We start from the raw sequence: 27,904 nt of genomic DNA on the forward strand, positions 1-27,904 counted from the left end.
AGATTCAGTCCATATTCATAATGATGGGGAACATGGTGGTGTTTGGGTAGATGTGGTGCTAGAACTGAGAGTACCACATCTTTCAGGTAACAGGCAGTGGACTGGCTGTCACAATGAGGCAGGACTGGGCAAAAGAGACCTCAAAGGACAAACCCACAGTATCATGCTTCCTCAAACAAGGCCAAACCTCCTGATGTGACACTCCTTTAGAAGTCCATTTACTTTCAAACTACCACATTACAGATCTACCAACAGTTGGGCACCAACTTCAGTGACCACCACTTCAGCATGTAATATTGTGAAGTATCTGTTAGTGAGAATGTGAGACATTAAGTTGGATTTACACATATATTATAAATATGTGTGTGTATATATACATATACATAGTAAATTTATAAAGAATGTCAATGATTAGAATGCTTTGCTAAGAATCTTTCTTAAGGCAGTTTTAATGTCCTGGTTCCTTAAGCTGTAGATGAAGGGATTCAACATAGGTGGGACCACGGTGTACATCACTGAGGCCACATTATTACTACTTGGAGAATGTGACAGAGAGGAGGTGAAGTACAGCGCTAGTCCTGTACTATAAAACAAACAAACAACGGACAGATGAGATCCACAGGTGGAGAAGGTTTTCTGCTTCCCACTTGATGATGATGATCGTATGATGGATGAAATTATTTTAAAGTAAGAGAAAATGATTCCTGAAACAGGAAGTAACCCAAAGAGGGTGCCTATACAGTATCTAACTATGTTATTGGTGACAGTATCAAAATGGGCAAGTTTAAGGACTTCAGAAGGGCCACAGAAGTAGCTGGAAACTTCAGTAAAATCCCCACAATTGGAAAAGTTTAATATTGCCACATAGTGCAAGATTAATTCCACAAGACTAACGAGAAAAGAACCTAGAAGTAAAACACCACAGCGATTGGGACTCATAATGACCTGGTAATACAGAGGGTGGCAGATGGCCACAAATCTATCAAATGCCATCACTGCCAGAAGCATGCTATCCATACATCCAAAAATTATGATCAGTGCCATCTGTGTCAGGCAGCCCACATAGGAGATGACTTGGCAGTTGGTTTGGATATCCACAATCACCTTTGGGACAGTAGTGGAGATGAAACCAATGTCAACCATGGACAGGTTGGAGAGGAAGAAGTACATGGGTGTGTGGAGATGGGAGTCAGCGCTTACTGTAAGGATGATGAGAAGGTTTCCAAATAGGGCCAAGATGTACATGGACAAGAATAGGCCAAAGAGAACAGGCTGTAGATCTGGATCCTCTGAGACTTGAATTAAGTGGAATTCTGGTAGAGATGTTGTGTTTTTCCTGTTTTCATTTCTTGAACAGCTTTTGGAGGAAACAAAAAAAATGTTGTTAACAATGGTGCCAGCATGCATGTATTCCTTCTTTACAATATGAGTCAAGTAAGAACCAATTTTGATTATTTTCTCAAGTCTATTGTGACATCCTTAATCATTTCTCAGTTGTAGCAAATGCCATACTCTAAATAGTGCTTTGTTCCTAGCGCATGTGTTACCACTCTTGAGAGCAATATTGAATACAGTAATCTAGATGATGAGACCAGAGTTACTGTATACAGCTGGCCTGTAGTCACTGTGAAAGAAAGCAAACACATTAATGAAAAGATGGGGATTTGATGGAAGCCTTACATTAGTAAATTGTCAATCAAATAAATTGAAAACTTGAAACACTTAAACATATGTATTTCTATTACAATAACGTGGAACAAGTTTATTTTTCTTAGAATATATCTGACAACGTGAAGTCTGAGGTCTCAATAACAAGTTTTGATCCCTGCCAGAAAAATATTTTCTGGTTCTAGTGTCATCTATAGGTTGCTTTTTTTCTTTGACTTAAAAAAGTTCTCCATTTTTTTGTTTGGGGACTTTAAGACTTTTTGAAAACTTATCTATATTTTAAAGCTATATAAAAGCATATATATATACATATATAGAGATAAAATCCTTATTTCTATACATCTATATCAAATTTTTGTAAATACATCTTAGTTAAATCGACACTATCACAGAACTTCTCTGTCCACAGCTGCTGAGTTGTCCAATGCTGTGAAAAGTTATAAACAGTCAGTAAACACAGGTGAAATTCTGTTCTGCAAAGCTAATTTGGAGAAATCATCTCCACAAATATCAGTAAAATGTCTGCTAAAAAGCCATGGTTTCCCTGTGTCTACGCAATGCCACTGATTTTCTGCATTGCAACCTTCTTGACCCAGAGCCCCAGTTTCAGTCCCTACTGCCTCAGACAGCAAAGTAATCCCCATGTGAGTCAGGTCGGTGCATATATGCCCATGTTCTTACTTTATCTACAGAGGAACTTTCAGTTTCACTTTTAGGTCAGAGGACACTGAATTGCATAAAATATAAAAGCTTTGAAATACAGAAAATATTACTGATGCAAAGACCTGAGCAATGCCCTAATGGCTAAAGTAGATACCACTTACTTCTCTACTGGGGCTACTACAAGACACAGGGACACCAAAGATCATGAAAATTATGTAGACTACTCGGTCTTTGAAATTCTAAGCAATATAATTTCCCATGAATGTTTAATGAATCACAAGATTCTGGACTTCATAAACCAATTTAATTACAATACGTACATGAAGAATACTAGATTATGTTTCCTTCAACCTGGGGTAGAATCCACTGCCTTGCAATTCTTTCTGGCATCTAGAATGCATTCATTTAATACCATGTAAGTAATAACACTTTTAACAGAAACTCATCAGGACTAAATCATGTGCATTTTACATTACCTATATCAGATGTGATGATGATGAACTTTGACTTCTTAGTAGTTCTGCATGATTTCATTGTCTATATCAATGGCTGATACAAATTCACAGGACAGATTTTTCCAGTGCTATTTCTATATAAATACCTACTGAAATACATATAAGGAGCCATTTTAAATTAACCTAATACATACTTGATGCTCATTCGGTAGTGTGCAACACAACACGTGCTGTCCCTAATAGTGGATTTGCATACATTGAAGTGTGGTTATAAGTCTGTCTGAGAACTTCTCATATCTATTGTACAGATATTAGCTGTATCACTACATCATGGACAGACAGACATTAGTTTTTAGGTGTCATAATTTTATAGGAAAATCTGAAACTGAGAATAATAAACTGACATTAAAATTATCTATAGATTGCTTAAACCACATAAAGTAGAATTCGTTGAAGGAGTGTCCCCAGTTGTCTTATCAGGAAGAGTACAATACTCCAGGAAGACAGGCTAATCTTGATAGACAGCTGCCTATTCAAGGTAGTCCTGGTCTGTCTCTGGAAAACTAAGACAATAGTATACACTGAAAACCTCCACATTTGTTCAAACAACCAAATTAGGAAGTTCCATCTCCTTAAAACAAGGTCAATTACTCAAAATGTAACTTGGGCCTTTGAAACTATAAAAACAAAGAGAGTTTTCTAACTCTGTCTTTCTTTTGTCCATGAGCCAGAACCAGGCCTGTGCTATTATTAAAAGAATTTCCCCTTGTTAATCTCTAAGGAGTAGAGTGATCTCTACCAGAGCAGATTGTTAATTCTGACTAAAAATTACTTAGATCACCAAAAACCCGTCTGTCTTCTATTGATTCCAGTAGTTATTTAGTTACCTCATAAATATATGGTAACTACCAGACATGCAACAATAGATGTCTGTGTCTTTTAATACTCATCAGTTAATTGTTCCTATAAAAACAATCACCTAGATCCTAGTATCCCTTTTTGTATTGCTTAATAATCTATTGGATTTATGACACTATCACATATGAATATCATTCACTTTTCATAATGATTTCCTACTTTTCCCATGAAAGACAAACTCATAATATGTGCCAGTAAAATGGTGAAATCTACCTACTTATACTTCTTCCAAGATGATGCAATTTGAGATACATCACATACAGAATATATTTCTATTTGTCTCCAGTGGTATAAACAGTGACTGTGGTTGGGAATCAGTGAATCAAGAGAACATTTATGACTTTCTCCACACCACATGTTCATAAAAACCAAGGATAAAAATCCCATCTCCACTTGAAAAATTATAAAATTTGCATTGTACTTATTTGTCCAAATTTAAATCCTATGTTGGCAGAAAATATGAGTTTATTGAGGAATATTTCCAAAGAGCACTGGAAAATAGAATTGTGTGAATTCTAAAGTTTGTCTTCACACAATGCACAAAGTTGACAATCCATTTCTTTTTATGACTCTACATTCTTGTATCTTCAAGTGAGAATACATGCAACAATATTTGGATAACCCATTAGTGTAGCAGTAAATATCACTAGATGACCCAAAAATTCCATGACATAGAATCAAACACCAAAAATTTGATCCTGCATCAATTTCTAGGTTACATTCCTGAATGGAATGAAAATCAAAGGAAAACCAAGCATGTGGAAATTGGTGTTTTGAAAGGATAACGGGTCTACTTAATGTTTAAAATATGTTCACATCTGTAGCAATGACTTTAGATGATTTGAAATGAAAAATGAAAGTTAGAGGTCATAAGTTATATCAATATACGAAAAATACTCAAATATTGAGGAACATTCATAGAAAAATGTTAAAACTTTGTCTTCTAAAATTTAAATTATCTCACAATTACTAATAAGGTGTCCTAATTCACATGCATATATAGAAGAGACAAAATAATTCAAAACAAATGTATTACTCTTTGATTCTATAGTGTTTTCTTTTGGTTCATTTTGAGTTTTATTTGATCATTTTTTATATTTTATACTATATTTATGTAGTAACATTACTTCCATTTCACCTCTTCAAACTCCTCATATAACTGATCCGACTCTACTTCATATTCGTAGCTTCTTTGTTCATTATATCATTCACATACATATATGTTCATGAATTACTAATCATATAGTTTTAAGAAGATATTCTGAGGTCTTAATACAGGTATCTCTTCAAGATCTCATGTTTTCAAACTACAGATGATATAGGGACCTGACCTCCTTTCCTATTGACTGATCCTAGGAATTATGGATAATGCTGACAGCAGCAAAGATATCCAGAAAATAGAATGCAGCTATTATAGATCCCAAAACCTAACACTCACAGTGTGAGGCCAAATAAGAACCAAAGGAACTAGAAAAGCATGAGTTGAATTTTTGTTTCAATGTTTTGAGATTGTTGCAGGTGAATATACAGCCTGCAGTTCACACAGCAGAAATGAACTTTCTGTAATAAAGGATCTGGAAACTGCAAGGGACAGAAAGGACGGGACTTCTTTCTTTTATAATGAAGTATTATGCAATGTCTGTTTACTGAAATGATCACTCTGTGTTGTGATCAGGCAAAGTAATTCACACAAGACTTCACTCACTTCTACCTGATCTCCAGGTAATATTACACAGCAATACTGTCTTTGTCTTCCACCTTCTATAAAATAATAATCATGCAGAAGCTTATAATGTTGGAACCTGAAAGAACTATTTAGATGAAGTTGGACCTATAAAATATAGAGCTCAGATCCTCCTACCAGGGAAGACCTTAATAGTCACACACACATAGTGGCTTTCTTCAAAAGTATAATTACTGAATCACCCTCACCAGCATAGACACAGCACTCTAGATTGACTATAAAACATCTTATTTAAACATATTTTCTGCCCTCTTTGATCATAGGAGCAGAGAGAAGAGACACTAGAACAGTTCCATGAGAATTAGAGGACTGCCATCATACCTAAGAACATAAAATCCCAGCAGAGAGGCTCAACTTTTTATTGCAGTTTGTATATCACCACACTAACCAAATTATCATAGCTCCTATGATTAGGAAGAAGTAATAATTACTGTAATCTCTTCTACACCATCAATTCCCTCAGAACTTACATGAATAAACTGTAGCTCCATGTGGCCATGTAGGAGGGATGTGAATATGACGAACCTCACTAACTTAAATGGTAAAGGCTCAAGCTCACATTTGAATTCTGAGGTGAATAAAATAGAAGAGGTTCTGATGCAGATCTCTGTGGGTAGAACAAACAGGGCTATATATTCCTGGATTACAGATCAAGCTGATGACCTACAGGGTTGAACTAACTAATTATTCTTACATAACCATAGAAACTCAATGCACAGAACTGGTGATTACTCACACTGGTCCACAATATTGCAATCTCTGAGGAATTCCTGTGGTTAATGGAGGAAGCAGAAAAGAGGTTGAATGTTCTCAAGAGACTAGCTATGAGGTTTTTTGATGTCTTAAGTTTTTATTTCTACTATTTCTCAGTTTTGGCTCTCTTTAGTAATTCTTTTATTAATATTATTAAATTATATTGAACGTACTTTGCTGTTTCCTTCCTGTGAGACAATCCAAAGGCCAGAAATTAAGCATGTCTGTTCTCAAGATTCATTCCAGATGTACAAAATAAGATTGTTTCTAAATAAAAAGTAGAAATAACTCCAAAGTGCAACAAGGTCCAAAGTTGGAATAAGTTGAAAAATAAAGAAATGTAAAACAGAAAAAAAATTGTACCATAGAGATCTTGACTCGGAGAATCCAACTTTTGAAGTTGATCACTGTATGTCAAAAGGTCTCTTCAAAGCTGCTGTGCCAAACAGTATCTCCACTGACATCTATTGGGACCTAGAACTCTGTGACAATGACATGTCCTACTAAGAAAGGGCATCTGAAAGGCAGCTTGAGCGCATCAGTAAGACTATTGCACCTGCTCTGGGTAGCAAGACCCTGAGTGATGTGGAACAAGATAAGATGGACAAACTGATCATCAAGATGGACAGCACTGGAAATAAATCTAAATTTAGAGCAAACGCCATACAGGAAGTTTCCACGACTGTCTCAAAAGCTGGTAACATAGAAAAGGGGGTATCGTTGTTCCCTCACATCAATGACTTATCTGACATCCCTTAAGTCATCCTGCTGGTCCCAGCATCCAATGTGATCAATGGTGACTTAATGCTGACAACAAGTGTTCATGACCCTGCCTGCGGTGGTGTTAAGTTTCTGTGAAGCCATGTTCACTGGAGCAGAGGGTTATCACAACCTAAAGAATGTCATCAAGAACCAATAAGAGAAGAAAGGCACCCATGTGAGTGACAAGGAAATATTTGTGCCTGACATCCTGGAACAAACAAGTTTTAGAGATGCTGAAGGTCACAATTGAGAATGCCAGGTACACTGACCAGGATGTCATCAGCATAGACATGGCTGCCTCTGCATTCTTCAAGTCTGGCAAACAGGAGTCAGGTCTCCTATGAATCCAACAGGTACATCACACCTGACTAGATGAATGACCTGTATAAGTCCTTCACCTGGGAGTATCCAGTGGTGTCCATGGAAGTTTCCTTTGTCCAGAATGACAGGGAGACTTGGCAGAAATTCATATGTAGTGCAGGTATCCAGGTGGTTGGAGATGATCTCTTGAAAACCATCCCTGCATGGATTGCCAAGGCTGTAGAGGAGAAGTTGGACAACTGCCTCCTTCTCAAATGAACTAGGTCAGTCTCTGTGACCATGTCTCTACATGTATGCTGGCCCAGTTCAATGATGGGGTGTCATGGAAGTCCCATCGTTCTGGGGACACTGAGGATACTTTCATAACTGACCACATGGTAGGGTACTGCCCGTGGGATATCAAGGCTGGTGGTGCTTGCTGATCTGAGCACCCTTCCAACTACAATCAGGAACTTAGAATCAAGGGAGAGATGCATGGGGATTCCAAGTTTGCCAGCAGGAACTTAAAGAATCCCCTGGACAAGTAAAGCAAGGACTGGAAATCCCTGAAGTCACCATCTGCTTAGACCCTGTCCCTGATATCTTGGAGATGGATCCAAAGCTGGACCAGTGCTAGCTGCTCCCATGCCATACCTGACCAGCAGGAGCCCTGCTGGATACACAAGTTTTGTAATCATGTGATTTGTCAAATCATTCTTTCTATCACCTCACTTCCCAGCTAGTGTCTGTAGCTATGTTAACTCCAGTGTAACCTCTAGAGTGTCCAAAGCAAGACCCCACATCAGTGGTTCTGCAAGCAAAATAGAGCCTCAGTGACCACAAAATAAATTAATGAATTAATGAATAATTTTAACTTCACACCTTAAATTTTTCACCATTTCATTCTGCTGTTTTTTCTTCAGAGACTTCATTTTTTATCATTTTTTATTTTAATTTTAAATAGCTTCTTTTACATGTCAATCCCAGTTCCCTCTCCCTCCCCTCCTCCCGCACTCCCCTTCCCCCCCCCACCCTCCAACCCTATTGCCAAATCCTTCCACATAGGGGATATCTAGAGTCTGTCATTTTACTCTGGGTAGGGTCCAGGCACTCCCCAAAGAGTCCAGGCTGAGAGAGCATCCCTCTTTGTGCTATAGGCACATGAAGACTGTTTGTATAACAGGGATAGACACTGATCCACAGCTCAGGGCCCATAGGTTGCCCAGGACTTCTCGCTGACACTCACATTTGGGGGGTCCAGATCAGTCCCATGCTGGCCTCCCCACTGTAGGTCTGGGGTCCAAGAGCTCTCCCCTGTTCAGGTCAGCTGTCTCTGCAGGTTTTGTCAACGCATTCTTTGCCAATTTGCTCATCACTCCTCTCTCTCTGTCACTGGGTTCCTTGGGTTCAGTTTAATGATTAATTGTGTATTTGCCTCTGCTTCCATCAGTCACAGGATGAAGGCTCCCGGATGGTTACAGACATCAAGTTTATTATCAGGAATGGGCATTCGAAGTGGTCTCTCCACTATTGCTTAGCTTGCCAATTGCTGTTATCCCTTTAGATCACTCGAGGTCACTCTGGTGCCTGATCTGTCTTCGATCCTATGATACCTCTTCCCACTATTATACCCCCACCCCCTCAACATCCTGTTCCCCTATGACCAACTCTCTTCCTCTTCACCCCTCTCATCTTCCCAGGTCCCATTCCCCCCCACCCCTCGCCGTGGTCCCCATCCATTCAGAGGATCTTGTCTCCATTCTCTTCTCTTGGGTACTATGCATATATGCATATCTTTTAGGTTTTTTCTTGTTTCCCAGACTCTCTATCAGTGGAAGTGCAGACGGGCAATATCCTGATCCATATCTAAAATCCATATAAGAGTGAGTACATACAATGTTTGTCTTTTTGCGACTGGGTTACCTCACTCAGGATGGTTTCTTCCAGTGCTATCCATTTCCTTGTGAATTTCAAGGTTCCATTGTTTTTTTCTGCTGAGTAATACTCCATTGTGTAAATGTACCACATTTTCTCTATCCACTCTTCAGTTGAGGGGCATCTAGGTTGCTTCCAGGTTCTGGCTATTACAAACAATGCTGCTATGAACATAGTGGAGCAGATGCCCTTGTTGTATGAACCTGCCTCATTTGGATAAATGCCTAAGAGTGGAATTGCTGGGTCTAGTGGTAGATTAATTCCCATTTTCCTGAGGAATCTGCATACTGATTTCCAAACAGGCTGTATGAGTCGGCATTCCCACCAGCAGTGGAGGAGTGTTCCTCTCTCTCCACATCCTCTCCAGCATAAATTGTCTTCGGTGTTTTTGATTCTAGCCATTCTGACAGGAGTAAGATGGTATCTCACAGTTGTTTTGATTTGCATTTCCCTGATGGCTAAGGATGTTGAGCACTTTCTTAAGTGTCTCTTGGCCATTTTAGCCTCCTCTACCGAGAATTCTCTATTTAGCTCTGTACCCCACCTTTTAATTGGATCCTTTGTTGTTTTGGAGACTTGTTTCTTGAGTTCTTTGTAAATTTTGGAGTTTATCCCTCTGTCAGATGTAGGGTTAGTGCATATCTTTTCCCATTCTGTGGCCTGCCTTTTTGTCTTTTTGACTGTGTCCTTTGCCTTACAGAAGCTTTTTAGTTTCAGAAGGTCCCATTTGTTAATTGTCGATCTCAGTGCCTGAGCCACTGGTGTTATGTTTAGGAAGTGGTCTCCTGTACCAACTCGTTGAAGAGTATCTCCCACTTTCTCTTCTAAAAGTTTCAGTTTATCTGGATTTATGTTGAGATCTTTGATCCATTTGGACTTAAGTGTTGTACAAGGCGATAAACATGGATCTATCTGCAGTCTTCCGCATACCTGTACCCAGTTATGCCAGTACCATTTGTTGAAGATGCTTTGTTTTTTCCATTGTATAGTTTTAGCTTCTTTGTCAAAAATCAAGTTTCATAGGTGTGTGGGTTAAAATTAGATCTGTCGATTCGGTTCCATTGGTCTACCTGCCTATTTTTGTGCCAATACCAAGCTGTTTTCAGGACTATAGCTCTATAATAGAGCTTAAAGTCAGGTATGGTGATGCCTCCTGAAGTTCCTTTATTGTATAGGGATGTTTTAGCTATCCTGGGCCTATTGTTTTTCCATATAAAGTTGATTAATGTTCTTTCCAGGTCCTTGAAGAATTGTGATGTAATTTTGATAGGGAGTGCATTGAATCTGTAGACTGCTTTTGGCAAGATTGCCATTTTTATTATGTTGATCCTACCAATCCAAGAGCATGGGAGATCTTTCCATTTTCTGGTATCTTCTTTGATTTCTTTCTTTAAAGACACAAAGTTCTTGATATACAGGTCTTTCACTTCCTTGGTTAACATTATCCCCAGATATTTGATGCTGTTTTTGGCTATTGTAAAGGGTGATGTTTCTCTGATTTCTTTCTCAGTCACTTCATCATCTGTATATAATAGGGCCACTGATTTTTTTTGAGTTTACCTTGTATCCTGCCACATTGCTGAAGGTGTTTACCAGCTCTAGGAGTAACCTTGCAGAGTTTTTTTGGGTCACTTATGTAAACTATCATATCATCTGCAAATAGTGAAAGTTTGACTTCCTCTTTTCCTACTTGTATCCCCTTTATCTCCTTTTGTTGTCTTATTACTGTAGCTAGAACTTCAAGTACAATATTGAAGAGATATGGAGAGAGTGGACAGCCTTGTCTTGTTCCTGATTTTAGAGGAATTGCTTTGAGTTTCTCTCCATTTAGTTTGATGTTAGCTGTTGGTTTACTGTGTATTGCTTTTATTATATTCAGGTACGTTCCTGTTATCCCTGATCTCCCTAGGACCTTTATCATTAAGGGGTGCTGGATTTTGTCCAAGGCTTTTTCAGCATCTAGTGAGATGATCATGTGGTTTTTCTTTCGCAGATTGTTAATATGGTAGATTACATTGATAGATTTTCTAATGTTGAAGCATCCCTGCATTCCTGGAATGAAGCCTACTTGATCCCGGTGGATGATTTTTCTGATGTGTTCTTGAATCCGGTTTGCAAGTATTTTATTGAGTATTTTTGCATCAATGTTCATGAGGGAAATTGGTCTATAGTTCTCTTTCTTAGTTGTGTCTTTGTGTGGCTTGGGTATCAAGGTATTTGTAGCCTCGTAGAAAGAGTTTGGCAGGGAGCCCCTGCTTCTATTGTGTGGAATACTTTGAGGAGTATTGGAATAATCTCTTCTTTGAATTTCTGGTAGAATTCTACACTGAAGCCATCTGGGCCTGGGCTTTTTTTGTTTGGGAGACTTTTGATGACTGCTTAGGGGTTATAGGTCTGTTTAGATTGTTTATCTGTTCTTGATTTAGTTTTGGCAAGTGATATCTATCCAGGAAATTGTCCATTTCCTTTAAATTTTCAAATTTTGTGGAGTACAGATTGTCAAAGTATGCCCTGATGATTCTCTGGATTTACTCAGAGTCTGTTGTTACGTCCCCTTTTTCATCCGTAATTTTGTTAATTAGCATGCTCTCCCTCTGTCTTTTGGTTAGTTTGGACAGAGGTTTATCTATTTTGTTGATTTTCTCAAAGAACCAACTCTTTGTTTCATTGATTCTTCTCAGTGTTTTTCTGGTTTCTACTTGATTGATTTCAGCCCTCAATTTGATTATTTCCTGGCATCTGCTCCTCCTGGGGGAGTTTGCTTCTTTTTGTTCTAGAACATTCAGCTGTGCTATTAATTCTCTAGTATGACTGTTCTCCAGTTTTTTCATGTGGGCACTTAGTGCTATAAACTTTCCTCTCAGCACTGCTTTCAAAGTGTCCCATAAGTTTGTGTATGTTGTGTCTTCATTCTCATTGAAATCGAGGAAGTCTTTAATTTCTTTTTTATTTGTTCCTTTACCCAGGGATGGTGCAATTGTGCATTGTTCAATTTCAATGAGTTTGTAGGGTTTCTGCGATTTGTGTTATTGTTGAATTCTAATGTTAATGCATGGTGGTCTGATAAGATGCAGGGGGTTATTCCAATTTTTTGTATCTGTGGAGATTTGCTATGTTTCCTATTATGTGGTCAATTTTAGGGAAGGTTCCATGTGGTGCCGAGAAGAAGGTATATCCCTTTGTATTTGGGTGGAATGTTCTATAGATGTCTGTTAAACCCAGTTGGGTGATAACTTCTATTAGTTCTTTTGTTTCTTTGTTAGGTTTCTGTCTGGAGGTCCTGTCTAGAGCGGAGCGTTGAAGTCTCCTACTATTAGTGTGTGAGATTTTATGTGCATTTTGAGCTTTAGTAATGTTTCTTTCCCCAATGTAAGTGCCTTTGTATTTGGGGCATAGATGTTTAAAATTGAGACTTCATCTTGATGTATTTTTCCTTTGATGAATATGAAGTGTCCTTCTTCATCTCTTTTGATTGATTTTAATTTGAAGTCTAATTTGTTAGATATTAGGATTGCTACGCCCACTTGTTTCTTGGGGCCATTTGATTGGAAGATCTTTTCCCAACCCTGTACTCTGAGATAACGTCTGTCTTTGATGTTGAGATGTGTTTCTTGTATGTAGCAGAAGGAAGGGTTCTGTCTTCGTATCCATTCTGCTAGTCTGTGTCTTTTTATAGGCAAGTTGAGGCCGTTGACATTGAGGGATATTAATGACCATTGATTGGTGATCCTTGTTTGTGCTTGATTTATTTTGTGTAGTTTCTCCTCCCTTTTTCTTTTGGTGTTTTGTAAAGTGTGATTATATATTGCCAGTGTCTTTGTGAATGTAGTTATCTTCCTTGGCTCTAGGTTTTCCTTCTAGCATTTTCTGTAGAGCTGGATTCATGGATACGTATTGTTTAAATCTGGCTTTGTCATGTTATATTTTGTTTTCTCCATCTATGGTAATTGAGAGCTTTGCTGGATATAGTCGTCTGGGCTGGCATCCTTGTTCCCTTAGCGTTTGTAGGACATCTGTCCAGGATCTTCTGGCTTTCATCGTTTCCATTGAGAAGTCAGGTGTAATTCGGAAAGGTCTGCCTTTGTATGTTACTTGGCCTTTTTCTTTAGCTGCTCTTAATATTTTCTCTTTACTCTGTAGGTTTGATGTATTGATTATTATATGACCAGGTGACTTCTTTTTCTGGTCGAGCCTATTTGGTGTTCTGTAAGATTCTTGTACTTTCATAGGCATATCTTTCTTTAGGTTAGGGAAGTTTTCTTCCATGATTTTGTTGAATATGTTTTCTGTACCTTTAAGTTGAATTTCTTCACCTTCTTCTATACCTATTATTCTCAGGTTTGGCTTCTTCACGGTGTCCCATATTTCCTGGATATTTTGTGTTAAGGATTTTTTGTTTTTGAGATTTTCTTTGGTTGACGACTCTATATCCTCTAATGAGTCTACAACACCTGAGATTCTCTCTTCTATCTCTTGTATTCTATTGGTGATACTTGTATCTGTAGTTCCTGATCATTTACCCAGCTTTTCTATTTCCAGCATCCCTTCATTCTGTGTTTTCTTTATCGTTTCTATTTCAGCTTTCAATCCTACAACTGTTTGAGTTGTTTCCTTAATTTTTTTGGTTGTTCTTTCTTGGTGCTCTTTAGATTCTTTGAGAGATTTGTTTATTTCTTGAATTTTCCCCCATTTCATGGATTTTTTGTTTGTTTTTTCTTCTATGTCTTTAAGGGATTTCCTCGTTTCTTCATCGAGGGTCTCCATCATCTTCATGAAATAATTTTTAAGGTCTGTCTCCTCTTCTTCATCTATGTAGTGCTTTTCAGGTCTTGCTGGTGTTGGATCCCTGGATTCTGGTGGGGTCATGTTGGTGTTTCTATTGCTGAGTGATCTCTTATTCTGTCTTCTTCCCATCTCTTCTTTCAGTGGGTGCTGGTGGGGTCTTTCCATCTCCACTGGTCTCCTTCCTTCCTGCAGCTGAAGCTGGGGATGCTGACACGGAGTTTGGGTCCTGGTAGGGCTGTTCTCTTTCCTGAAGCTGGACTCGCTGGGGTTGGGGTCTTGGAGGGGCTGATGTCTTTCCTGAAGCTGGACTCGCTGGGGTTGGGGTCTTGGAGGGGCTGATGTCTTTCCTGAAGCTGGACTCGCTGGGGTTGGGGTCTTGGAGGGCTGATGTCTTTCCTGTGTGGGCGGGTCTTCTGGATGCCAGGAGCAGCCCGCAAGATCAAGGGGGATGGGTGATGGGCGGGCGGTCCCTGCCGGAGACCCAATCTCACCTGAAGCTGGACTCGCTGGGGTTGGGGTCCTGGTTGGGCTGATGTCTTCCCTGTGTGGGCGGGTCTTCGGGATGCCAGGAGACGCCCGGATGATCGAGGGGGATGTGTGATGGGCGGGCAGTCCCTGCCGGAGACCCAATCTCACCTCCAGAGACTTCATTTTTATATCTTTTTTCACATGCTCTGTATGATGCTTAAATATATTCATGATTACTATTTTTGAATTGCATGTCTCAAGGCCTGCAGAAGGAGGGTTACTGGCTTCCTGTGGAGGTGTGCTGTCTTGGCTGTTCATGTTTGTATTTTAGCATTGGTGTCTAAACATCTGGAGCTACTATATGTGCATTGTTTCTTTGTGTTGATATCTAGTCTTGTGTTTGGTAGGAGAATGTTCCATTCTTTGGTTACTGTTTCCCTCAATAGATCTTATGCATTTTTGACTGCTCTGGGGTCTCTGGTAAGGAGTACTTCTATAGGTAGGTAATTGCCAGAAAGGATTGGAGATGAGCAGAATGGAAAGACTGTGGGAAAGAACTAGGTGGATGTGTCCAAACAAAGAGACAGAGTCCCCCAGGGAATGTTGTTGTGGCAGAGGGAAGGGCTCTTGTAAAATGCTTCAGTAGAATAAATAATGAATTTGGAGAGGCAAGGGTGAAAGGACAAGAAGAACCCAGGGTTCTTGACCAAAACATGGAGTTCCCATGATAAAGTTTGACTGGGAGAAGCAGTTCCTGGAAAAAGGCTACTCTAGGACAATGGTAAAGCCAGAAGAAAGTTTAATGAAGGACAGGAAGAGCAATGATAACTGTCTACCTGATGTCCAGATCAGTACAGCTACTGGACACATTAGAATATGTTTGTGGGAACTGATGATCCATAAAAGGAATGAAGATGGGGTAGAAGAGAAAGCTGATGTGGTCATCAAGAAAGAGCCACCTGGTACTTAAGCAAGTAGCAGAGTCCTCAGGAGATAGAGGATGTGAGGGCGATCTGGCTGCGACATCTGTCACCCCATTGATCGCCAGGGTTGATTCGGTTGATCTGGCTGGCTAGGCGGGTGTCCCCTTCCTCCCTCACCACTCCATGTGCGTCCCTCCCGAAGCTGCGCGCTGGGTCGAAGAGGACGACCTTCCCTGAAAAGGAGATAGAGTCAGAGGAGGGGCTTCTGAAAGCATGGTGCTCCAGGACTGTGAGACAGGAAAAATGGTAATGGCAGACAGGAAAGATATTGAAAATTGTTTACCTGATTCCCAGCCCTGTGTAAATACTGGTTGAAAATGTGGAATCAAAGATGTCACAAAGGAATGGGCATGGACTGAAAGGGAAAGCTGAGAGTATTAGGAGGAAAATTAAGCCTTGCCTACACCTAGAGTCAGGGTCTCTGGGGCTTTATATATCATAGAAATAATTATTTTGGTGTTTTGTTCATATGAGTGACTGGGAGACCAAATCACTCACCTGTCCTTTCAACTAGTAAAGGTGATGTTTGTGCCTGTATGAGGTTGTGAATGTTGCTGGGCATTGTTGGCCAAGGGAAGGGTGAAGTGGATAGTGTGAGAGGGTAGGAGATTGGGTCTTGAGGGAACAGAGTCCATTGAGTGGCAACAATGGTGGTAAAGTCTACCCACAGGACTCTCAGATGTGGGGCTGCTACTGAAATCTGCACCAGAGCAGTGGGATTCCACCAGAATTGATTGTAGAGTCCAACTGCCTTACTGAGGCTGAGATAGGAGAGAGAAATTTATATTTCTTAAAATTGATTTCATCATGAAATGTCTTTCTCCATCTCTTGTTTAAAATGTAATTGAATGTAGTGATCTAGGTGGCGTCTGTGGTTGTAGAATATTCTACCAGTCCCTTTGGGATTTAGAGTCTCATTGACAAGCCAGGTGTTATTCTAATAGGTCTGCTGCCTTCGTGTTATTTGACCTTTTTCTTGCAGCTTTGATATTCTTTCTTTTTCTGCATTTTAGTGTTTTGATATGGGAAACTTCTTTTTTGGCTATGTCTATTTGGTGTTCTGATATGCTTCTTGTACTTTGATATGACCCTCTTCTTTATGTATAGAAAATGTTCTCCTATGGTTTTGTACATTTTCTGTACCCTTAACCTAGGTTTCCTATATTTCCTCTCTTGCTGTTCTTCTTAGGTTAGGTATTTTCACAGTGTCCCAGATTTCCTGTGTGTTTTCTTTCTGGATTTTTAACTTAGCATTTCTTTGCCTGAGGTATCCCTTTTTCCCTGTCTTTTCTTCAATGTCTGACATTTTCTCTTCCATCTCTTATATTTTGTGTGAACTTTATTCCTGTAGTTCTTTTTAGTTCCTAAATTTTTCAGTTTAGTTTTTATAAGTACTGTTTCCATTTTCATGCCTTGACTGTTTATTTTATTTCACCGTTTAATTTTTATACTCCATGAATGCAATTATTTGTATGATCTTTAAGCACTTCAAGAGAATATGAATGCTATTTTGAAGTCCTTGTCCTGTGCTTCAGCTCTATTGCATTACTCAGGGTCTATAGTGTTGCTTTGCTATGTAATAGAGACTACATATTTTCTGGCTGTCATTGATTATGCATTTAGATTAGTGTATAGGTATGTTGTCTTAGATTATTGTCATTATAGATGTAATTATCTGGTCTTGTCTCTGTAGGTGAGTGATTTATTCCTTGGTTTTATATTCTTTCATTGATATTCATAGTAGACTGTGGTGGCTGTGGGTTGCCTGGCAGGAAATGCTTCTGAGATACATATGTGGCCACTGTGATATTAGGTGTTGGGGACTGACAATTAGGATTACTTGTAGGTTAGAAGGGGGGAGTTTGCAGGGGTCCACAAGAAGGTAGTAACAAAGCAGGGTTTGCCAACAGGATCTGCCTAGATGCTTAGGAATGTACAACCACTGGAAATAGAGGCCTCAACATTTAGTCTGGTACAGGATTGGAAAATGGGATGGTAGATTGTAAATGAAGAACAGGAGTAAGAGTGAAGATATCCACCTAATTCCCTCGACTGTGTAGTTGGTGAATTTACAGGAAATGGTTTTGGAGCTTGAAGCTGAGACAAATGGATGTGGTCCTGAGGGAGGCTATAAGAGATCTGTCTGCCTGTTCTACTGGAGGTAGGAGCAGAGAGTCTCTTTGCTGTTTAATTTCATATGTTTCTATGCAAAACTAATTATTGGCATTCAGTGTCATGGTATTTGAAAGAAAATCATATTATATAAAAAGACACCAAGATCATGGTGAAATATAACCACTTTATTAAAAAAACATTCAAAATAAATTCTTCCCCATTTACAAAACACTGTTTTTAGTCAAAGGAAAGTAGGAAACATTTAAGTTTCCCCTGACATTTTGCTAGGATATAATATAGTTTCCCTCTGTTTTGAGTAATGAAAGAACCATATGTTATCAAGAGACATGTGTTATCTAAATATAGAATTAAAATAAATACTTCATGATGACAAAGTCATTGTGTTCGATTTTCCCAAGTTGTTTTCCTATTATTGGAAAGCCATGCTTTTGAAAGTCCATGTCTGTGTTTTTAACAAATATTATATTGAATTGTGGGTATGTTATTAAAGTTTTCTTTTAGTATACAATCCAAAACTGGCAGTAGATGTAAAAATGTGCTTTTATTAAAACTATTTACTAAAATTTACATAGTAAATGGAATCATTAAACACAAATCTGCCATTATGGAATGATGTATCTTCTAGAAATATAAAATATTAAATTATTAAAATGATTTTGAATTGGTAAAGTGTATTTTCATAAGTACAACTCTATCAATTCCTCTTTTAAAAGTTACATGGAAGGAATCTTATATTTTTTGATCCACATTCTACAGTGACTTGTGGTAGTTTCGTGTATACTGTAAACACAGCAACCATTGAAACTGGGGAAGACGTCAAAAACTGAGAAGGACAAGAGCATTTTAAACTCCAGTCATCTCATGCCTCATTAGTGGGCTTTAATTCATGTCAGTCCTTATCCATGAACTCTAATTCTATCACTTCAAATAAAAGATGAGCTATTTTGACAGCTCACATCATGACTTAATTTGGAAAAATTAATCAAGTAAGATTCATACATATATCATAAGTAAACCCATTAGCATGAACCACACTTATTATCTGAAGGTGATAAGTGCCACCCTGCTATGGTTATAGTTAAAAACTTTAATTGATTTTGCTCAAATATTTTAAAAATGAGATTATAATGAGAATCCAGCAGCTCTCACCTCCCTCCTTCCCATGTACCCACCCTTGCTCTCTTTTGAATTCTTTGCTTTATTCTCTAACTGCAGATATTTCTCCTGCTCTCAAAATTCCTTAAGTGACTGGATTCCTAGAGTTCAGCCTAGTGGCTGGTTAAGGATTTCTGCTTCTAGTTCCATCAATAACTGAATGAAGACTCTATAATGATAGTTGGGGTATTCACCAATCTTATTACAGGGGAAAGCCAGCTCAGGCCCCCTCACCACTATTGCTGGGGGTCTTAACTAGGACCATCCTTGTGAATTCTTGGGTATTTATTTACCTAGCATCAGGTTTCTCCTTAACACCATAGTGACACTTTCTCTATCATGGTATCTCTTTCAAGAATACATGAGCAAGGAAGGAAGGTCAAGATCATGATGGATAAATCTACAGAGATAGCTGAACTAATCTCATGGAAACTCGAGAACTCTATACAGAGAGCAGTGGAGCATCCATGGGACCAAACTAGGCCCTTCTTGTGTTGGAGACCGTTGTGTAGCTTGATCAATCTGAGGGACCCTTGGCAGTAGAACAGGTGCATTCATAGCGTGTTGGAGTCCATTATCTATGAGGGTATATCATGGTCAGCCTCAACACAGTGGGAAGTGGTTGGTCCTGCAACAACATAATGTGCCAAATTTGATGACTCCACATGGGAGCCCTTACATGTTGGGAATGGATATGTGGTGGGCTTGAGGAAGGAAAGGGGAGAAGGAGACATGGGAATGAGAACATTCATGGGAATGTAAAATGAAATGAAAAAATAAATTTGCATGCAGAAGACTGCAGATAGATGCATGTCTGTCATCTTGCACAAAACTTAAGTCCAAATGAGTCAAAGACCTCAAAATAAATCCAACCACACTGAACCTCTTAGAAGAGAAAGTGGGTGGTACCCTTGAATGGAGTTGGTACAGGAAACCAGCTTCCTGAACATAACACCAGTAGCACAGAGAGCTGAGATCAACAATTAATAAATGGGCCAACTCATACAGCCACTTTGGAAAACAGTATGGAGATTCCTCAGGAAAATGGGAATCAATCTACCACAAGACCCAGCAATTCCATTCTTAGGCATATATCCAAAAGATGCAAAATCATACAACAAGGACATCTGTTCCACTATATTCATAGCAGCATTATTTGTAATAGCCAGAACCTGGAAGCAACCTAGATGCCCCTCAACTGAAGAGTATATAGAGAAAAGGTGGTACATTTACACAATGGAGTGCTACTCACCAGAAAAAGCAATGGAAACTTGAAATTCGCTGGTAAATAGATGGCAGTAGAAGAAACCATCCTGAGTGAGGTAACCCAGTCACAGAAAGACAACATGGTATGTACTCACTCATATATGGATTTTAGACATGGACCAGGATATTGCCAGTCTACACTTCCAATGCCAGAGAGTCTGGGGAACAGGAAAGAACCTAAGAAAGATATGCATGTTACCCCAGAGAAGAGGAATGAGGCAAGATCTTCTGAATAGATTGGCAACACGGCGAGAGGTGGGGAGGGAGTGGGAGTTGGGAAGAAGAGAGGGGGAGAAGAGGAAGAGTAGGTCATGGGAAAACAGAAGGGTTGAGTGGAGGGTAGAATAGGGGGAGAACAGGATGAGAAATACCATAATAGTGGGAGTCATAGGGTAGAAGACAGATCTGGCACCAGTGAGACCTCTATTGATCTAAAGGGATGACACCAACTGGAAAGCTAAGCAATAGTGGAGAGACTACCTTAAATGCCCATTCCTGATAATGAACTTGATGTCTACCCTATATACCATCTTAGAGCCTTTATCCAGTGACTGATGGAAACAGAGGCAAACACCCACAGTTAAACAATGAACTGAACCCATGGAACCCAGTGACAGAGATTGAGGAGCATTGAGCAAATCGGCAAAGAATGGGCTGGCAAAACCAGCAGAGACAGCTGATCTGAACAAGGGGGAGCTCTTGGACCCCGGACGGACAGCTGGGAGACCAGCATGGGACTGATCCAGAGCCCTGAGTGTCAGAGTCAGTGAGGAGGCCTGGGAAACCTATGGGGCCCTGGGCATACAAATGGACTTTGTGTGTCCATAATACAAAGAGGGATGATCTCTTAGCCTGGACTCTTAGGGGAGTGCCTGGACCCTGCCCTGAGCAAAATGACAGACACTGAATATCCCCTATGTGGAAGGAAGTAGAGACAGGGTGGGAGGTTGGGGGAATGGTGAGGGGGCACGGGAAGAGGGCAGGGAGAGGGAACTGGGATTGGCATGTGAAGCAACCTATTTAAAACTAAAGTGTGACCTTGATGAAGTATGTCTGTCCTTGTTGAAGGAAGTGTGTCACTGAAGTGGGGGATAAGCTTTGAGATTTCAGATGGTTAGGGGGAGGGCATGGGAGGAGGGCAGGGAAATGGAGAGGGTCCTGGAACTGACTTGTGAAGCAACCTTGTTTCTAATTTAAATTTATATTTTAAAACGAATAATAAAAATAAATAAATAAAATATATATATAAAGAATTTTCATACTACTCCATGAGTGGATTAGGTTTAGAATGATACCATGTAGGCATATACTTAGAAATAATAACTTCATAAAATTTTAATATTTGTAAAACATTGTGCTAATATACAGTCTTTTAAAAGAGACATCTTCTGTTTTAAAGGTCAGACTGCATTTGTTCATAATGTTTCCACTAACTTATGGAACATTTTTTAGTTTCCATTGAGGTATAAATGGATATTTTCTCTGTCACTAGAGGAGACAGGAAACATGAATGTGCTTTCTAGAAGAACCATAGGTCTCAAAATCATAATAACTGATTTGTAATGTATTAGATGCCAGATTATATAATGGAACACAAGTAAATAGATCTCTATCAAGTTACTACTAGGTATGGTCCTTTATAACATAGATTTAACCTATGCATTTTCATGTAGACTTTGGATGTGATGTCACAATTGCTTTTAATGGTGGCAATGACGATTATCAGTTTAGGCCCAATATTGCAGTTGATTAAAATACACAGTCAGGAAGTACCTGATACAATAACTTTAAAGATATGTCCACAGTGAATTCAAGTTTAACTTACTAGTCAAAACTTTTCAATATTTGTTTTTAATATAACAAGATGAGAGTGTGGACCGGGAGGGTTTCTGAATTTAGAGGTACCTAATACAGATTCTCACTGAATATGCATCTCTATAAATAGTAGTAATGAACCATCTTCATTGCCTGATGTGCATACTCACATAGTCCTGTGGGTACAGGGAAGCATGGAAATTCGATATCAGAGACAAATTATGCACTTTTAGTTCAGAATATTTTTTTAAATTTTGATGAAATAGAAGAATTAAACATTTTCTTGTCAAGGTTTTTAAAGATAAGTCATACAAAGTTTAAAACTTGATTTTTAGAAAACAAAATTACTTCCTGAGCACTTAAATTAATGTGACAATAATTCAATAGATTGTATCATACTAGTGTTACTATTGGGATTCATCTGAGAAAGTTAACTCTGCCCTGGTTCCTCATGTGGTGTGCTGTTGATTTATTAACCATGTCTCCATATACCCCTGAATTCTGGTGAGGGTGCCTTGAGTTAGCACAACAGTCCCAGAGTAAACAAGAGGCACTGAGTCTTTCATGATGCCAACATTATGAAAATTATTTGTCCTTTTAAGATAATAAACATTGAAATAACTGGAGCAACACTCATCCAAGCCACTCATTATTGTTAATGACATTTTAATCAATGTGCAGTGAGAACAGCAGTAGAAATGGAAATTGGGCTCACTACACTACACTCCTCAGCTCCGTCTGGTGAATTTCCCATCTTTTTCCAGCCAGATTGCCTACAGATCTTCCACACACATGTCTAAAAGATTCCTGAAGATCACCTTTATGGCATACTAAGTATGATTACTATGAAGTGTGAATTATGTCTGATTATTTTACTAGTAAAGAAACAAATAGAGCTACACTTATTATTACTATACATTCAAACTTGGTACAGTGCCTCTTTTGTGATATCTACCACAGTAAATATCCATGAACCAATCAGAAGTGTTGCCAAATTCCTGCATCTCTTAGCTAGAGAATCCTCCAGACGTTTTAAAGAATGCTGACATTACACAGTGCAAAAAATACTTACACAAATAATTATTCAATCTGTTTCAAGAGTTAAAATAGGGAATCAAAATTTCCATTTTAAAAAGTACCTTATTACCTGTGCACTTTGACTGGGATAAATTCTCTACTCTTGTCACCAGCTTACTACCTGTTTTCTCTTTGTCATTTAAATACAATCAATTATTGTTTACATTATCTCTTCATTAAATCAACAACATTGAAAAAACTAAAGTAATAAAAAAGTTTTTTAAAAATAAATAAATTTAAAATATTGATTCATCTGAAGAAATTACACAACAAAATAATAACATATTACAATTTATCAAATCAATAAATAATTCTTTATGTACTTAAAATACTTCCTTATCTAAGGATGAGGCCTGATAGGCTTTAACCTTTCACATTATCATGTTTAATCATGTCTTCCTTGTACAGGTCCTGTTCATGAAGCCTGGTTGACAAGTCTGGGACTCTGTCATTTATAAAACACAATTCAGCAGAAAGGCCCCTTTAAATTGGCTCCTTTGATAGTATTAAGGTGTTGATTACACTTATATTTAAGGAAATTTTAGCAATGTTCATCTATCATGCCTAGAAAAGTTTTATCTCTACAACTTCAAATTTTGTGCATTTCTAAAACTGCCCATCACAATATATGAAGACTCAATAACCACTAGATCATGCAACATTGTGAAGTATCAGTTAATTATAATGTGTTGACACATTAGCTGGGATGCACATGGACATTTAATGAATAGATATAAAATGTGAATTTATAAAGAATGTCAATGATTAACATACTCTGCTAAGAATCTTCCTTAAGGCAGATTTAATGTCCTTATTCCTCAGGCTGTAGATGAAAGGATTCAACATAGGTGTGACCAGAGTGTACATCACTGAGGCCACTGCATTACTTTTTGTGGAATGGGACAGAGAAGAGCCAAAGTACACTCCTAGTGCTGTTCCATAAAACATGCAAACAATGGACAAATGTGACCCACAGGTGGAGAAGGTTTTGTACTTCCCACTTGATGATGATGATCGCATGATGGAGGAAATTATTTTAAAGTAAGAGAAAATAATTCCTGAAATAGGAAGTAACCCAAAGATGGTGCCTATACAATATCTGACTATGTTACAGATGACACTATCAAAACAGGCAAGTTTGAGGACTTCAGAAGAACCACAGAAGAAATTAGAAATTTCATTATATTTCTCAAAGTTGTAAAATTTTAATACTGCCACATAGTGCAACAGTAATTCCAGAAGACTAACGAGAAAAGACCCTAGAACTAAGACACCACAGCAACTGGGATTCATAATGGCCTGGTAATACAGAGGGTGGCAGATGGCCACAAACCTGTCATACGCCATCACAGCCAGAAGCATGTCATCCATACATGCAAAAATTATGAGCAGTGACATCTGTGTCAGGCAGCCCAAATAGGAGATGACTGGGCAGTGAACATGGATGTCCACAATCACCCTTGGAACAGTGGTGGAGATGAAACCAATATCAACCATGGACAGGTTGGAGAGGAAGAAGTACATGGGTGTGTGGAGATGGGAGTCAGAGCTTACTGTCAGGATGATGAGCAGGTTTCCAAACAGGGTCAAGATGTACATGGACAATAAAAGGCCAAAGACAACAGTCTGTAGGTCTGGATCCTCTGAGAGTTGAATGAAGTGGAATTCTGGTAGAGATGTTGTGTTTTTCATGTTCTTATTTCTTGAACATCTTCTGGAGATGACCAAGAATGTTGTTAGCAATCATACCAGAATGTATGTAGACCATCTTTAAAATTTGAGACAACTATGTACAAATATATATATATATATATATAATTTTCTGAAGTATATTATGACATCATTAATAATTATACCACATTTTGTTCTTATGTTATATGTTACCTCGTATGAGATCCATGTTTAATATAGTAATCTAGAAGATGAAGTCTGAGTTACTACAAACAACTGGCCTGTAGTCATAGTAAAATAAAGAAAATACCTTTAAGACAAAATAGGTATTTTATAAAAGTTTCACTTTACATGAATTGCTAATCAAATAAAATGAAAACCTGAAACATTTACATATGCTTTTTCTTATTGCAGTAACAAGGAGCAAATTTATTAACTTGCAATATATCTGACAGTGTGAAATTCTAGTCTCTAAGTAACAATTTATGACTCCTACCCAGAAAACATTTTTCAGACTCCAGCATCTTCTATGGTTTTCTTTTATTCTTTGACTTAAAATAATATTCTCAATTGAGGGGATTTAATTCGTTGTTAATAACTTACTTAAAATTTTAAAACCATTTGTATATGTATTCTTACTTATCTTAGTATATTTCAAATGTTGTACATATATCTTAGTTACATCGACATTGTTAAAGAACATTTCTCTCCACAGCTGCTGAGCTGTCCAGTGATGTGAAAAATAGTGAAATGTCAATAAATACAGTTGAACTTTTATGCTGCAAAGCTAATTTGGGAGATCAATTCCACATAATATCAGTAAAATATCTGGTATAAAAAGATGATTATCCTGTGTCTCTGAAATGCCACTGATTTTGTGAAGTGCAGCCAGCTTGACCCAGGGCCATAGTTTCAGTAGCCTCCTCCTAAGATAGTAAAGTGATTTACATGAGAGACAGGCCTGAGTATGGATGTCCATGTTCTTACCTTAGCTACAGAGGAAATTTCAGATTCACTTTTAAGCCAGAGCACACTGAATTGCTTAAAATATAAAAGATTTAAAATATCGATAATGTTAGTGAAACAGAAACATGGGAAAATGGAGATTATTTTTAAGTCAAAGAAAAAGCCCATTTCTTAGGGAGGGATGTTATTGCAGCCCAGATACACGAAAGTGGGCCTAGGACTTCCCCCAAATAATGTGGAAGATTTTGATAGTTCTCCCATGGAAGGCCTCACTATCCTTAGGAGGAGGGTGGGGTGAGTTGGGTGTCTGTAGGGGGAATGGGAGGATGGAAGGGCAAGGGAATGGGAGGATTGATATATAAAATAAGATTTTTTTCTAAAATAAAATTCATAAAGTGGAAAAACAAGAAAAAATTTGTGAACTTCATTAAACAATTTAATTAGATTATGTCCATGGGAAATACAATATTACACTTAAGGCAACCTGAGGTAGAAAGCACTGCATTACAATACTTTCTGACATTTAGAAAAAGTTCAATTAATGCCATCTAAGTAATAATACTTCTAACAGAAACTCACCATGACTAAATCATCAGCATTTTATACTATGTATGTCAGATGTGATACTTCACAGAAATTTGAATTATGATAATGAACTTTGACTATTTGTGGTTCTTCATGATTTTATTGTCTAATTGATCTGTCTCAGTGACTGATAGAAATTCAGGGTACAGTTTTTTCCAGTGATATTTCCATGTAAATACCTATTGAAGTATATATAAAGAACCATAGTAAATTAACCTACGGCATACTTGATACTCATTCAGTAGTATACAACACAGCACATGCTGTCTGTAAAATGGAGTTCCTCACACTGAAGTGAAGTTCTAGGTCTGTCTGTGAACTTCCCATATCAACTACACAGGTATTAGGTGAATTACTGCCTCATGGAGAGACAGACATTAGTTTTTAAGTTCCATATTTATGTAGGAAAACCTGAAAAGTGAGAATAATAAATTGGCATTTAAAAGGACCTATAATTTGCTTAGGAAATATTAAACCACATAAAGTAGAATTAGCTAAAGGAGTGTCCCCAGTTGTCTTATCAGGAAGAGCACAATACTCCAGCAAGACAAGCCTAATCTTGATTGACAGCTGCCTGGTCAAAGTAGTCCTGGTCTGTCTCCAGAGCACTATGACAATAGTATACATTGAAAATCTCCTCACTTGTGCAAACCACAATATTTGGAAGTTTCATCTCCTTAAAACAAGGTTAATTACTCAAAATGCAACTTGAAGCTATGAAACAAAAAAGCAAATATGGTTCTCTACCCTGTCTGACTTCCTTTTGTCCATGAGGCAAAACAGGCATGCACTATTAGCAAAATAATTTCCCTTGTTACTCTTTATGTAGTAGAATGGTTTTACCTGAACATATTGTTAATTCTGTCACAAAATTACTTAGATCATCCAAAAGCCCATTTGTCCTCCTCTACTCATACCAGTGGCTTTAGTTAAATTATAAAAATATGTTAACAACCAGACTTGCATCAATAGATGTCTATGTTTTTTTAATATTCATCAGCTGATTGTTCCAATAAAAAAGTCAAACGGATACTCAAACCATTTTTCTGTTTTGCAGTATAAACTATTGTATTTATGATATTATAACATATAAGTATCGTCCAATTTGTATAATGATTTTCACACTTCTCCCATTAAAGACATCCTCCTAATATGCACCATCAAAAATGGTGACATCCACCTAACTATACTTCTTCCAATATACTGTAATATGAGATGCATTCACATGTAGAATACATTTCTATTTGTATTCAATTGTGAAGACAGTAGCTGTGGCTGAGAATCAGTGAATCAGGAGAACATTTATGTTTTTCCATTGTCGCATGCTCATACAACCAAGGATAACAACCCATCTTCATTTGAAAACTGAAAAAATGTGCATTGTGTTTATTTGTCCAAATTTTAAACACTATAACTATAGAAAATGAGTTTATTGGATAATACTTCTAAAGGCTCTAGACCACAGAATTATGTGAAACTCTAAAGTGTGTCTTCACACAATGCAAAAAAATGACCTTCCATTACTTTTATGCCTCTACATTCTTTTATATTAAGGTGAGAATATGTACAATTACCTTTGAAAATTCTAATAATGCAGCTCATACATTCCACAGATGACACAAACAGTCAATGGCATGAAATCAAACACCAAAAACACATCTGGATCAATTTCTAACTCATATTCCTGAATAAAATGAAAATGTACAGGCAACCAAATAATGGAAGTCAGTGTTTTGAGAGGACAAATGGGTGATTTAATCTTTAAAATATGTATTGTTCTTTCATACCTGTGACAATGA

General features: G+C 38.1%; 2 protein-coding genes across 2 annotated transcripts; both read right to left on the reverse strand.

Moving 5' to 3' along the window:
* Window positions 1–411: 411 nt before the first annotated feature.
* LOC101841320 (olfactory receptor 18-like) lies at window positions 412–2,991 on the reverse strand. The gene is made up of 2 exons (XM_040741289.1): window positions 2,981–2,991; window positions 412–1,348 (listed from the first exon to the last, which is right to left on the reverse strand). The coding sequence occupies exons 1-2, from the start codon at window positions 2,989–2,991 to the stop codon at window positions 412–414; spliced, it is 948 nt and encodes a 315-aa protein (XP_040597223.1).
* A 20,657-nt stretch (window positions 2,992–23,648) lies between these two features.
* LOC121138622 (olfactory receptor 7E24-like) lies at window positions 23,649–24,623 on the reverse strand (the record flags this gene model as incomplete). The annotated part of the gene is made up of 1 exon (XM_040741288.1): window positions 23,649–24,623. A coding segment is annotated over one exon (975 nt), but the record flags the coding sequence as incomplete, so codon positions are not given.
* Window positions 24,624–27,904: the final 3,281 nt, after the last annotated feature.

Source organism: Mesocricetus auratus, unplaced genomic scaffold (assembly GCF_017639785.1).
Source record: "Mesocricetus auratus isolate SY011 unplaced genomic scaffold, BCM_Maur_2.0 contig_11873_pilon_obj, whole genome shotgun sequence".
NCBI classification, from domain to species: Eukaryota; Metazoa; Chordata; class Mammalia; order Rodentia; family Cricetidae; genus Mesocricetus; species Mesocricetus auratus.